The sequence below is a fragment of the Podarcis melisellensis genome, assembly GCF_964234715.1.
Source record: "Podarcis melisellensis genome assembly, chromosome: 4".
Lineage (NCBI taxonomy): Eukaryota > Metazoa > Chordata > Lepidosauria > Squamata > Lacertidae > Podarcis > Podarcis melisellensis.
Genome location: NC_138531.1, coordinates 104,668,318 through 104,682,517, shown reverse-complemented (window position 1 = coordinate 104,682,517; position 14,200 = coordinate 104,668,318). Strand labels below are relative to the sequence as shown.

The 14,200-nt window shown below is 52.8% G+C and overlaps 2 protein-coding genes across 2 annotated transcripts in view; both read left to right on the top strand.

Annotated features, from left to right (window-relative positions):
* The first annotated feature begins 8,986 nt into the window (after positions 1-8,986).
* Positions 8,987-14,200, top strand: part of LOC309369172 (uncharacterized protein) — a 48,423-nt gene continuing 43,209 nt past the window's right edge. Inside the window, exons 1-4 of the mRNA XM_081909916.1 lie at positions 8,987-8,998; positions 12,376-12,880; positions 13,087-13,168; positions 13,447-13,529. Of these exons, the coding sequence (XP_081766042.1) occupies positions 12,464-12,880; positions 13,087-13,168; positions 13,447-13,529 (582 nt within the window). The 5' untranslated portion in view covers positions 8,987-8,998; positions 12,376-12,463. The remainder of the gene's footprint in view (positions 8,999-12,375; positions 12,881-13,086; positions 13,169-13,446; positions 13,530-14,200) is intronic.
* Positions 9,007-14,200, top strand: part of LOC309369162 (uncharacterized protein) — a 78,156-nt gene continuing 72,962 nt past the window's right edge. Inside the window, exon 1 of the mRNA XM_081909899.1 lies at positions 9,007-9,025. The gene's annotated coding sequence lies outside the window, so the exon portion shown is untranslated. The remainder of the gene's footprint in view (positions 9,026-14,200) is intronic.

Sequence of the window (14,200 nt, the reverse complement as noted above, 5' to 3'; positions counted from 1 at the left end):
CCCCTCTTTGTTTATCCTAATCATTAATCTTGAATAATGTGTAACATTAACTTTTGACTGTTAATACCCCGTGGTTTTTTTTCATACTCCTTATAGCGTTATAGCTAAAAACCACATAAGTTTTATCCGACATCATTTTAACATTCATTAATTTTGCAATATTTCTGTAAATAGTCTTTAAATTTCTTCCAATCTTCTCCCACCAACTCTTCTCCCTGGTCTCGGATTCTGCCAGTCATTTCTGCCAATTCCATGTAGTCCATCACCTTCATCTGCCATTCTTCCAGAGTGGGTAGATCTTGTGTCTTCCAATACTTTGCAATAAGTATTCTTGCTGCTGTTGTTGCATACATAAAGAAAGTTCTATCTTTCTTTGGCACCAATTGGCCGACAATGCCCAGGAGAAAGGCCTCTGGTTTTTTCAGGAAAGTATATTTAAATACCTTTTTCATTTCATTATATATCATCTCCGAGAAAGCCTTAATCCTTGGGCATGTCCACCAAAGGTGAAAGAATGTACCTTCAGTTTCCTTACATTTCCAACATTTATTATCGGGCAAATGATAGATTTTTGCAAGCTTGACTGGAGTCTTGTACCACCTGTATATCATTTTCATAATATTCTCTCTTAAGGCATTGCATGCTGTCAGGGAACTGCCATCGGAGGAACAGGTGGGGGAAAGGCTCCAGGAGAATAGGAGAGACTCTGCAGCAGAAGAAGGAACCAGTAGGGGGAGAGCAGGAGTTCCAGTGGAGGGGAGGCTCTGGGATGCTTCCAGTGAGAATAGTGAAGAGGTAACAAGAGCCCCCTTAGGAACTCCCACCCTTCGCCGGAAACTGTCACGCAGAGAGTCCAGGAGGCGCATGTCCGTCAAACAGCTTTTATGTTGGAGTAAGTTCCGTAGACGCCCACTGTCAGATTCTAACAGCGACTGACGGAGTCATGCTTTGGGGGCTCCGTTAGTGCCTCGGTTTGGTTGACCAGCCAAACCCCAGCGGGATCAAGCTTTTACGCACAAGCAGCTCATTATCCCATCACAGCAATCTGACAGTCTTTGAAAGCAGCTTGTGCAAGCAGAGGGCATCATGAGCGAACCAGCCGGAACGGGAGGAGCAGGAGCTGGAGCTGGAGCAGGTCCAAGCCTGGAAGAAAGGTACAGGGCGTTGGAGGTCCAGCTCGCGCTGCAAACGGCGAGGCTTGAGGAGAGGAGGGCTCAAGATGCGGATAAGGGGAAAACCACCCCACTTGCCAGAAAGGTGCCTGGATTGTTGCAGAAATTTGGGGGGGATCCCAGGAACTATCAAGCCTTTAGGACAGAGATGCAATATGCTCTCAATCTACTGTTTGATGACTTCCCCGATGAGAACTCTAGAGTGGCGTACGTGATTGGCCATCTAGAGGGAGGGGCGAAGGACTGGGTTAGACCCCTGATGGCAGCCAATAATGAAATCTTAAAGGACACAATGAAGTTTTTTCGCGCCATGGACTTGATGTTTTCCAGCGAGATTGAGCAGGGGGTGGTGCGCAGGCAGTTAATGGCGTGTAAACAGGGGAGCCGATCTGTACGTGAGTACTGGATTGAGTTCACCATGCTGATTCATAGACTGGGGTGGGACCTTGCGAGTGAACCTATTCAAATGCTGTTTGAAGAAGGGCTCTCTCCGGCAGTGAAAGATGAACTTTCCCGGGCGCCTAGGGCGGAGTCTATGGATCAGCTGACTAAATCTGCGCTGTCCATAGGAGCGCGCCAGGAAGCAAGAGCTTTGGAAAAGCGGGAAGGAAAGGGGAGGGAACTGTTGGGAGGAGAAGTGAGCCAACAGACTGTACCAATGATAATGAGGGTGGCAAGACACACAGAACTGATAGCGTTTAACATAGCCACTTTGGGAGGAGCTCCTATTATTTTGGGAATGAGCTGGCTGGCACTACACGATCCGCTAGTAGGCTGGCATCAGAGAGTGGTTACCTTTGGATCAGCACATTGCCTAGAACACTGCAAGGAGGGAGAGGCTCAGGCAGGGGCCAGGGCCACTCTAGCAGGGATGGAAGTGATGGACAAGGGGAAGGTGCCACCACAATACGCAGACTTGATTGACGTTTTTAGCGAAAAGGAAGCAGATAAACTGCCCCCGCACAGACCCTTTGACTGTCAAATTACCTTGCTCCCAGGAGCACAATTGCCAGTGGGCAAGCTGTATGCAATGTCAGACAGTGAGATGCAGGAGTTAAGGGAGTTCATTGACAAGAACCTCAAGCGAGGTTTCATCAGAGAGTCACGAGCGGTGGGGGGCAGCCCAGTGTTCTTTGTGGGGAAAAAAAACACGGGTAAACCCAGGCTTGTATGTGATTTCAGGGCCCTAAATGCAGTGTCAGAACCAGTGACTTTCCCTATGCCTAGAATTGATGACATTCTGACACGGGTGAGAAAAGGGAAAATTTTTACCAAGCTGGACCTTAGAGGGGCATATAACTTGATACGTGTCAGAAAGGGGGATGAGTGGAAGACCACTATGTTCACCCCCTTGGGGGCTTTTGAGTACTTGGTTATGCCTTTCGGATTACAAGGGGGTTCAGCCTGTTTTCAATCATTCATGAATCACGTCCTGGGGCCATTGCTCTACAAGAACTGCCTAGCGTTCTTAGATGACATCCTGGTGTACTCAGAGAATGAGGAGCAGCATGTGCGAGATGTAAGAGAAGTACTGAGCAAACTGCGAGAAAATCGGCTGTGGGTGAAACTGGAGAAGTGTCAGTTTCATACCAGGGAGGTGGAATTCCTGGAGTACCAGTTGTCTGACAAGGGGTTGGCCATGGATCCCAGCAAGGTTCAAGCGGTACGGGAATGGAACACACCAAAGACCAAGAAGGACGTGCAAAGATTCCTGGGCTTCGGAAACTTCTATAGGAAGTTCATAAAAAACTGCCCATTTAACAGCGCCCATCACGGATTGTCTTAGCAGCAATAAAAAATTTGTTTGGACGGAAGAAGCGCAGCGGGCGTTCGAACACTTAAAGCAGGCGTTTGCGTCGGAAGAGCAACTTTTGCACGTAGATCTACAACAACCAATGAGAGTGGAGACTGACGCGTCAGACCGAGCGGTGGGGGCCGTGCTTCTCCAGCCGGGGGAAGATACGTCTGAATGGAGACCGTGTGCATTCTTCTCGCAGAAGTTGAACAAATCCGAGAGGAACTACACAGTATATGACCGAGAACTGCTCGCCATTCATGAAGCATTCCGGAGATGGCGGCACTTGCTGATTGGGGCGCAGCACAAGGTTCAAGTCCGGACTGACCACAAAAATCTGGAGTACTGGAGAACAGCCCGAGTGCTGAACCAGAGACAAGTGAGATGGGCCCAGGAGTTCTCCAAATTCAATTTTGAGATTCGTTACGTGCCAGGCTCCGAGAACGTGAGGGCGGACGCTCTTTCCAGGAAACCTGAGTACTTAGAGGGGGAGGGAGCACCTGAGGCAAGGCATGTAATCCCTGAAGACCGCTGGGTGTGTGGGGCGGCATTGGTGGGGCAGAGGGAACTGATAGAGGGTACTGAGAACGATGAATACTGAGAGTACCAAGAGAAACTCAGAGAACTCAGGAGGACAGAGGAGAACACAGGGGGGTTTGAAGAAAAGAACGGAGCGTTGTATTACAAAGGGGCACTGTACATACCCGATGGGGAACTGAGGGGCAGAGTACTCAAGCAGTTGCATGACAGCCCCACAGCGGGGCATTTTGGACAGCACAAAACCATGTGGTTGGTTACCAGGGAGTTTTGGTGGCCCAAGGTGAGGGAGGACGTACGGGAATATGTCAGGGGTTGCGACAGGTGCCAGCAAGCGAAAGGGGAGAGGGTGGCACCAGCGGGGCTATTACAACCCTTACCCACACCAGAAAGGCCATGGGAGGCAGTATCCATAGATTTTATGACGGACCTGCCAAAATCCAAGGGCAAAACAGCTGTCATGGTGGTGGTAGATCTATTAACTAAGATGTGTCATTTTATAGCCTGTTCACATGCGGTCACAGCGGAGGAAACCGCCAAGTTGTTTGTAGAGCATATTTTCAGGTTGCATGGCGCCCCCTTGAGGGTGGTCAGCGATAGAGGGAAACAGTTTACGTCCAGGTTCTGGAGGAAACTTATGAGCTTACTGCACGTGGAACTCAATTTTTCAACTGCCCGGCACCCAGAAACAAATGGGCAAGCGGAAAGGGCAAATGGGATTTTACAACAATACCTGAGGTGTTATGTAAAAGACAGAGAAAATGATCGGGTAGAGAAGTTACCTCTGGCAGAATTTGCCTACAACAACACGGAGAACGTGTCCACAGGGATGAGTCCCTTTCTGGCAAATTATGGGTGTCATCCCAGGGCATTTCCAGGTGAAGGAGGGGAGAGGTGGAGCGTGCCGGCGGCGGAACATTTTGTTGAAGAGATGGAAGCGATCCACCGTCAGCTTCAACTTAACTTAGAGAAAGCCAAGGAAGAATATAAGAAGCAAGCAGACAGAGATAGGAGGGAAGGTGAAACTATAAGGGTGGGAGACCGGGTGTGGCTATCCACCCAAGGACTACCGTTCAAGGGAGGGAGTAAGAAATTGAGACCCAAAAGATTGGGACCCTTTGAGGTCATACAGCAGGTCAACCCAGTAGCATTCAAACTCAGACTGCCCAGTCACATGAAATTGCACCCAGTATTTCACAGGTCGTTACTGTCGCCGTACCGAGAGGGACGTGAGTGATAGAAGAGAGAGAACGCGACATGAACGTGGCAGGAATCATTGATTCCAGGTGGAAGGGGAATCAGGTGGAATATCTGGTAGAATGGGAGGGGGAAGTAGAGTCGGAAAACACTTGGGTACCAGCAGAGGTAGTCAATGACGAGGTTTTAATAGAAACATTTCATCAGCGTTTCCCAAAAAAACCGCAACCCGTGGCACGATTTAGAAGGGAACACTTTGGGACCACCAATGAGGAAGGGGAGTTTGAAGGGTTCCCAGAGTCAGGGGTGGGTGAGGAAGCCAACTCCGACGAAGAGGAGGAAGACGGGGAGAGAGACGGTACGCCGTGGCTAGAAGTGTTTGAATCCTCGGACGACGAGGAGAGTTCCTTCAGGGGCTTTCCGCCCTCACCGCCAGTGGGAGAGGAGGCGGGGGGTGAAGGGGGCCCTGGGGGGGAGGTGGATGTCAGGGAACTGCCATCGGAGGAACAGGTGGGGGAAAGGCTCCAGGAGAATAGGAGAGACTCTGCAGCAGAAGAAGGAACCAGTAGGGGGAGAGCAAGAGTTCCAGCGGAGGGGAGGCTCTGGGATGCTTCCAGTGAGAATAGTGAAGAGGTAACAAGAGCCCCCTTAGGAACTCCCACCCTTCGCCGGAAACTGTCACGCAGAGAGTCCAGGAGGCGCATGTCCGTCAAACAGCTTTTATGTTGGAGTAAGTTCCGTAGAGGCCCACTGTCAGATTCTAACAGCGACTGACGGAGTCATGCTTTGGGGGCTCCGTTAGTGACTCGGTTTGGTTGACCAGCCAAACCCCAGAGGGATCAAGCTTTTACGCACAAGCAGCTCATTATCCCATCACACATGCCGTAAACTTTATACCTGTGGTCCATAACTGTTCCCAGTCAGCCATCATAATATTATGTCCAACGTCTTGTGCCCATTTAATCATAGCAGATTTCACCGTTTTTTCCTGAGTGTTCCATTTCAACAGCAAGTTATTCATCCTTGACAAAGTCTTAGTGTTGGGATCTAACAGTTCTGTTTCCAATTTTGATTTTTCCACCTGGAATCCAATTCTTTTATCCAAATTATATGCCTCCATTATCTGATAGTAATGAAGCCAATCTCGCACTTTATTTTTTAGTTTTTCAAAATTCTGCAATTTCAATTTGTCTCCCTCTTGTTCCAAAATTTCCCAGTATTTCAGCCATTTGGCCTCCATATTGAGCTTTTTCTGAGCCTTCGCTTCCATCGGTGACAACCACCTTGGGGTTTTATTTTCGAGTAGGTCCTTATATCTTATCCAGACATTAAACTAAGCTTTCCTGGCAATATGGTTTTTAAATGCTTTATGTAATGGGTTTAGGGGTTGCTCGTGTGTAAGTTGCCGCCATTCCTGGCTAGGTTACCTGCTTAACCCTTTCTGACTGAACAGCCTCCAGCATCGTGACTGTCTCAGTCGCTGGCATAATCCGTCAGTGGGCGTTTCTTGAACCTTTTCCAGCATAAAAGCTGTTTGACGCCAAGTCTCCTCCTACTCTGCCTGCGGGGAAGTTTTCTGCGCAGGGAGGGTGTGGGCAGCGGAGTACCCGTACTCTCCGCTGGTCTCCGGCTAGGAGTCCTGGAGTCTCCTCTCCGATTGCCCCATCTGCCCCCCTTCTCCACTGGTGTTACGCTGATTTCCTTCCCCAGCAGATGGGCTGCATCTCTCCCTGCTGGGACCCTCTCCAGCATCACTCTGGAGCCTTCCCTCCGCCTCTAGCTCCGATGGCAGTTCCCTGATTTTTAAATGCTTTATGTGCTTTGACCTTATCATACCACAAATATGCATGCCATCCAAATACATTATTAAAACCTTCTAGATCCAAAATGTCTGTGTTTTCAAGAAGCAGCAATTCTTTCAGCCAGCAAAAAGCTGCTGATTCGTAATAAAGTTTAAGATCTGGCAGGGCAAATCCACCTCTTTCCTTTGCGTCCGTTAGTATTTTAAATTTTATTCTAGGCTTCTTGCCCTGCCAGACAAATCTAGAAATGTCTCTCTGCCACTTCTTGAAACAATCCATTTTATCCTCCGCTTCCCGGCCGGGGCACCGAGGGAGATGCTCAGAGCCCAGCCAAGAGCCAAAGGCCCCCCCGAAGGGACCGAGGGAGATGCTCAGAGCCCAGCCAAGAGCCAAAGGCCCCCCCAAAAAAGGGACTGAGGGAGATGCTCAGAGCCCAGCCAAGAGCCAAGGACCCCCCCAAAGGGACCGAGGGAGATGCTCAGAGCCCAGCCAGGAGCCAAAGGCCCCCCAAAAAAGGGACCGAGGGAGATGCTCAGAGCTCAGCCAAGAACAAAAGGCCCCCCCCAAGGGACCGAGGGAGATGCTCAGAGCCCAGCCAAGAGCCAAAGACCCCCCCCCAAAAGGGACCGAGGGAGATGCTCAGAGCCCAGCCAAGAGCCAAAGCCCCCCCCAAAAGGGACCGAGGGAGATGCTCAGAGCCCAGCCAAGAGCCAAAGCCCCCCCCAAAAGGGACCGAGGGAGATGCTCAGAGCCCAGCCAAGAGCCAAAGGCCCCCCAAAAAGGGACCAAGGGAGATGCTCAGAGCCCAGCCAAGAGCCAAAGGCCCCCCCAAAAGGGACCGAGGGAGTTGCTCAGAGCCCAGCCAAGAGCCAAAGCCCCCCCCCAAAAAAGGGACCGAGGGAGATGCTCAGAGCCCAGCCAAGAGCCAAAGGCCCCCCAAAAAGGGACCGAAGGAGATGCTCAGAGCCCAGCCAAGAGCCAAAGGCCCCCCAAAAAAGGGACCGAAGGAGATGCTCAGAGCCCAGCCAAGAGCCAAAGGCCCCCCAAAAAAGGGACCGAAGGAGATGCTCAGAGCCCAGCCAAGAGCCGAAGGCCCCCCCCAAGGGACCGAGGGAGATGCTCAGAGCCCAGCCAAGAGCCAAAGGCCCCCCCCAAAAAGAGACCGAGGGAGATGCTCAGAGCCCAGCCAAGAGCCGAAGGCCCCCCCCAAAGGGACCGAGGGAGATGCTCAGAGCCCAGCCAAGAGCCAAAGACCCCCCAAAAAGGGACCAAGGGAGATGCTCAGAGCCCAGCCAAGAGCCAAAGGCCCCCCAAAAAGGGACCGAGGGAGTTGCTCAGAGCCCAGCCAAGAGCCAAAGGCCCCCCCAAAGGGACCGAGGGAGATGCTCAGAGCCCAGCCAAGAGCCAAAGGCCCCCCAAAAAAAGGGACCGAAGGAGATGCTCAGAGCCCAGCCAAGAGCCAAAGGCCCCCCAAAAAAGGGACCGAAGGAGATGCTCAGAGCCCAGCCAAGAGCCGAAGGCCCCCCCCAAAAAGGGAGCAAGGGAGATGCTCAGAGCCCAGCCAAGAGCCGAAGGCCCCCCCAAAAAAGGGAGCAAGGGAGATGCTCAGAGCCCAGCCAGGAGCCAAAGGCCCCCCAAAAAGGGACCGAAGGAGATGCTCAGAGCCCAGCCAAGAGCCAAAGCCCCCCCCCGGGACGGAGGGAGATGCTCAGAGCCCAGCCAAGAGCCAAAGCCCCCCCCCGGGACGGAGGGAGATGCTCAGAGCCCAGCCAAGAGCCAAAGCCCCCCCCAAAGGGACCGAGGGAGATGCTCAGAGCCCAGCCAAGAGCCAAAGCCCCCCCCCAAAGGGACCGAGGGAGATGCTCAGAGCCCAGCCAAGAGCCAAAGCCCCCCCCAAAGGGACCGAGGGAGATGCTCAGAGCCCAGCCAAGAGCTGAAGGCCCCCCCAAAAAAGGGAGCAAGGGAGATGCTCAGAGCCCAGCCAAGAGCCAAAGGGCCTCCCCCAAAAGGGACCGAGGGAGATGCTCAGAGCCCAGCCAAGAGCCAAAGCCCCCCCCCAAAAGGGACCAAGGGAGATGCTCAGAGCCCAGCCAAGAGCCAACCCCCCCCCAAAAGGGACCGAGGGAGATGCTCAGAGCCGAGCCAAGAGCCAAAGGCCCCCCCAAAAAAGGGAGCAAGGGAGATGCTCAGAGCCCAGCCAAGAGCCAAAGTCCCCCCCCCAAAGGATCCCTTGCCATAGGCGGATCCAGGGGGAAGCTGCCCCCTTAGAGCCATTCAAAATAATGAAGAGCTGAGGTTCAGGAAGGCGAGAGAGGGCTGAGTGTGGGGGGGGGGTACTGGCCTTGCAAGGGTTAAAGGGAACCGAGCTGCCTTCCTAGAGAGGACAGGAAGCAAGGGGGGCAGGTCCTCCAGAGCCAAGGCCCCCCCCTCCCCAGTCCTTCCCTGCTTCTATGTCTCTCCTGCAAGGGCTGCCTCGCTGTCTCTCCTGGGATCTGGTGAGTCTCCCCTCTCTCTGGGATCTGGTGGGGGTCCCAGGGCTGCAGCAGGGGAGGAGGCCTGGGGGGCCAGATCTGCTCCTGCAGGGGGGGGGGCCCAAGTCAGGGGGGAGGGGAGGGTCCTGCCAGGGAGGGGCCAGGGCTGCCACGCTCTCCTTCCTGCAGAGCAGAGGATCCCAAACTCATCTGGCCTCCCCCCCCTTCAGAAAAAATCACCTTTCTTTAAACAAAGGAGTCCCTGGGACTTTACCTCTGTGTGACGTCGCTCATCGTCATTGCAGAACAGAGGGAAGATGTGCAAGTGGTTTTCCAAAGCTGGACGAGGAGGTGGGCTAGACCCCCCCCCCAAAAAAAAAGGTGGGAAAGAGAGGCCAGGAATAAAGAGAGGGATCCCAGCCCAGAGTCTGGCTGCTGCATTGGGGACCAGTTTCCCAGTGTCTCCCAGGGCAGCTCCCCACGGAGGCCACCTCAGCAATCCCCTCGCACCCAGAGCAGGGCATCCCAGGACCCCATCCTCTCTCTCCCAAAGGGATTGTTGCTGGCAAAGCAGCCGGAAATGGGCGCTGCTCCTCACTGAGCCTCCAGGGACCTTGGAATCAGTGGCTGTGCGTGTGTTAAGCTCTCTAAGAGAATAATAATACTAAATTACCCTCCTAAATTTCAAGTGAGATGTCTTTGGCCCCGTCCACTTGGCCCTCAGGGAGTTGGCCAGATACATACCTGGCCCTTGGAGCAAAGGAAAAGAGACCCCAGCCCAGGAGTCTGCTTTCTTTGTCTTCTCCTCCTCCTCCTCCAGATACCTCATGGTTTGGCCTGTGGTGCAATCCAGCCCTGGTTCTAATAATAATAATAATAATAATAATAATAATAATAATAATACTCCACCCAGTCTTGGTGTCTCCCAATAGAATACTAAAAACAGAATGAAGCATCAAACATTTAAAACTTCCCTAAACAGGGCTGCCTTCAGATGTCTTCTAAACATCAGATAGTAGCTTATTTCCTTGACATCTGATGGGAGGGCGTTCCACAGGGCGGGTGCCACCACCGAGAAGGCCCTCTGCCAGGTTCCCTGTAACCTCTTTCCTCGCAATGAGGGAACCGCCAGCAGGCCCTTGGTGCTGGACCTCAGTGTCCGGACAGAACAATGGGGTAGACTTCAGGTATACTGGACTGAGGCCGTTTAGGGCTTTCAAGGTTAGCAGCAACTCTTTGAATTGTGCCTGGAAATGTACTGGTGGCCAATGTAGGCGTTTCTGGATTGGTGTTATGTGGTCACGGAGGCCACTCCCAGTCACCAGCTCCCAGTCTAGCTGCCGCGTTCTGGATTGCGGTAGTTGTAGTTTCCGGGTCACCTTCAAAGGTAGCCCCACGTAGAGTGCATGGCAGTAGTGCAAGCGGGAGATAACCAGAGCATGCACCACTCTGGCGAGACAGTCCGCGGGGAGGTAGGGTCTCAGCCTACGTACCAGATGGAGCTGGTAAACAGCCACCCTGGACACAGAATTGATCTGCAGCTCGATGGACAGATGTGAGTCCAAAATGTCTCCCAGGCTGCGCACATGGTCCTTCAGGGGCACAGTTGTCCCATTCAGGACCAGGGAGTCCTCCACACCTGCCCACCCCCTGAGGCACCCCACAAGTGAGAGCCCAGGGGTCTGAACACTCATCCCCCCCCCACCACTTTCTAGCCACGGCCCAGGAGGAAGGAGTGGAACCACTGTATGACAGTGCCCCCAGCTCCCAGCCCCTCTAGATGGTCCAGAAGGATGTTATGGTCGATGGTATCAAACGCCGCTGAGAGATCCAGCAGAACTAGGAAACAGCTCTCACCTTTGTCCCTAGTCTGCCGGAGATCATCAACCAGTGCGACCAAGGCAGTTTCAGTCCCATGATGAGGCCTGGAAGGGATCCAAATGGTCCGCTTCTTCCAGGCATGCCTGGCGTTGTTCGGCAACCACCCGCTCAATCACCTTGCCCAAGAATGGTAAATTTGAGACTGGGCGATAGTTGGCCAAATTGTTGTTGTTGTTGTTTAGTCGTTTAGTTGTGTTCGACTCTTCGCGACCCCCTGGACCAGAGCACGCCAGGCCAAATTGGCTGGGTCTAAAGATGTTTTTTTAAGTAGCGGTTTAATGACCACCTCTTTCAGCGGGTCTGGGAAGGCTCCCTCACAGAGGGAAGCATTCACCACCCTGCAGAGCCCATCACCCAGCCCTTCCCGGTTGGCTTTTCTGAGCCAGGATGATCAAGGAGAAAGGTGGTCAGTTTCACTTGTCCAAGCAGCCTGTCCACATCTTTGGAGGTAACAAACTTGAACTGATCCCACGCAACCTGACTAGACGGGACTCTAGCACTCTCCCACCCTGGCCCTGCTCCCATGGTGGAGTCTACCTCTTTCCAAATCTGGGTCATTTAACTGCAAAAAACTTTGCCAAATCATTGAAGGAGATCTCAGGGTCCTTTTGAGGCCCCAATGACGCAGGTGGTTCCACTAAATTGTGAACCACCTGAAAGAGTCTCCTGGTGTTGTTTTCTGCAGATGCAATAGAGGCAGTTTAGACAGCCATCGTCACTTGGTAGGCTCGACGTTGAGCTCTAACCCATATCTGGTCAGATTCAGAGTGTGTTTTCTGCCACCGACACTCCAGCCATCTCAGTGATTGTTTCACCCCCCTCAGATCTGGGGAAAACCACGGCGCTGTCCAGGCTCCATGCAATCGAAGAGGTCGATTTTGAACCAGGCCATCAATAGTCTGGGTTAACTCCACATTCCAGGGGCCACATGGAAATCAGCTGAAAGGCCGTCAACACGGGATAAAACATCCCCTCCTCCTTTCTGGAAACCATTTGGATCCATTAGGTACCAGGGGTGGGCCATCCAAATCAGTCCCACCTCCCTGCAGAGGGGAAGGGTCGTGGAGAAGTCCAGTTGCACCAGGAAGTGATCCGACCATGACACTTCTTTTGTTTTTGTTTCACTTTGTGTCAGATCACCCACATCCATTCAAGTCGTGGATGGCAGTGGTCTCATGAATCCTTGACCTTGCACAGCAGCCCCTTCAGGTCACGTGGGTCTCCCTTGCTGATTCCAGTATCCACCCAGTCAAGAGCAGACCCGGAGGCAGGGATAGTCCTCAAACAATGACATGGTCTGGTCATAGTGTAACTCCTCCTCCTACCCGTAATCACTGTGATTGGGTGTCCCAGTGCTCCCCCCCCCCCGGGGAACCCGCCCCCTGCCATTCTGTTGAATGGGGCCGACTCCCAGACAGCCCTGACCCTCTCACCTAAAGAACAAAACTATACAAACAAAAAATAAAAATATTTACTACTAATAATAAAAACTTTTACGTAACAATGCATTTGCTTTGTAGGATTGGCAAGAGCTTCTCATTAACACAGAACTTGGCAGAAGACCAAAGGGTTCCTTCCGATCTCGTGAGAGGCTTCCAGAGAGCACAAATGGATGAGCGAGACACAGCTGGCCCTGGAGCAGGAAGAGGCCATGTCATCCAAACCGGGAGCAGTGGGGGATTCTGGGAAAACTCTGGGCAGAAGATCCTGGGTGAGGAGGACACCCTCCGCTCAGAGGTGCAGAGACAGCAGGTGAGGCAGTTCTGCTGCCAGGAGGCCAAAGGACCCCGAGAGGTTTGCAGCCGACTCTACCACCTTGACCGTCAGTGGCTGAAGCCAGAAAGGCACACAAAAGCTGAGATGCTGGACCTGGTGATCTTGGAGCAGTTCCTGGCTGTCCTTCCCCCAGAGATGGAGAGCTGGGTGAGGGACTGTGGAGCGGAGACCAGTTCCCAGGCGGTGGCCCTGGCCGAAGGTTTCCTCCTGAGTCAGACAGAGGAGAGGAAGCAGGAACAGAGAAAGCAGGTGAGAGAGACTTTCCTCTGGATACTCCCAAGGGGTTCCAAACAGGATGGAGCACATCCCATAATGCTCTATTGTTAGCCCATTCTATTCCTGGGAAGGCATCCATGGGATGAGATCTAACACCCTTAAAGATTCTGTCTTTGTCATTCTCTTTCTAACATTTCTTGCCATTCATTCTCTGTTTTGAATCCTTGTTGCTCTTTCAGAAAAGGGATCGTTTTGCAGAAATGGACCTGGATTCCTGTGAGGCAGAGAGGCCTCCGTTGGACACCAGAGAGAGGCCACTGGGTAAGGAGGAAGGTGGCTTTTCTCATTCTGTTGCTTTCCCAACTAATCTGTGCGTTCTTTTCATCTTTTTTTTTTTGGGGGGGGGACAGTTGGGACCAAGGGTCCAGTGGAGGGGAGATGTATTTTTGCACAACTAACATATGAAATGGGCACAAATGTCCAACTGCACTCAGCAGGAAAGGCTTTCTGAAAGGCCCATCTGTAGTTAGAGATGCCCTGTTTCACCTGTGAGAGAAGCAGGCACTGCTAGCATCCTGCTTACCTTTTTTCTCTTTCAGGAGACAGAATGATGCCAGCAAGACCTCCTGATCCACCTTTTCATGGGGGCAGAAGGGAAGCAGCGGCTGTGGAACCAGATCAGGTCAGGGGAAGCTGCCTTGTGGGGACAGAGGCTGAGGGATGGAGCAATGTCATGGACTGGTTGGGCACAGAGGAATGGTGGGAGGAAGCAGCCGGGCAACCAGGAAGGGAAGACGGCTCAGAGCCCAAGGAGTGGAGGTGGAGGAAGGATGAGCGGTCAGAGGGAGAAGAGGGAGGAGCCTGGGAAGAGGAGGTGTCAGAAGCTGAAGGGGCAACAGGGCTTAGTGAGCTGGGAGACTCTGAGGCAGAATGCAGTGCAGAATCGGAGGCAGAAGAGGAAGGAGGCAAGTGGGAGGAGGGAGGATGAGAGGCTGAGGTGAGTCAGGAGAAGGAGGAGCCACCGGGGGCTCCCTCTCCTTCTGCCAGAAGCCCCCCTCCCTGCTTGTCTCTCAGAGCCAAGAGAGGTCTAACATGGAGGAGCAAAGGTAGGCTGCACACTGGCGCACTGTTGGATCGCTTGCCAGAAACCCCAGAGAGGAGGGGGCTTGGAAAGCTGTGGGGAGCTAGGGGCCTTCTCTTTTGGCAGCTGATTTCATGGAGGAAGACCCTGTCATGGAATTCTACTCAGTATTGATCCAGGCAGAACTCCAATGTATAGTTAGCAGAGTGAAACCTAAACATGTTACAGGATTCCCAAAAATAGACCAGAGGCAATTGTATTTCATCCAGCAG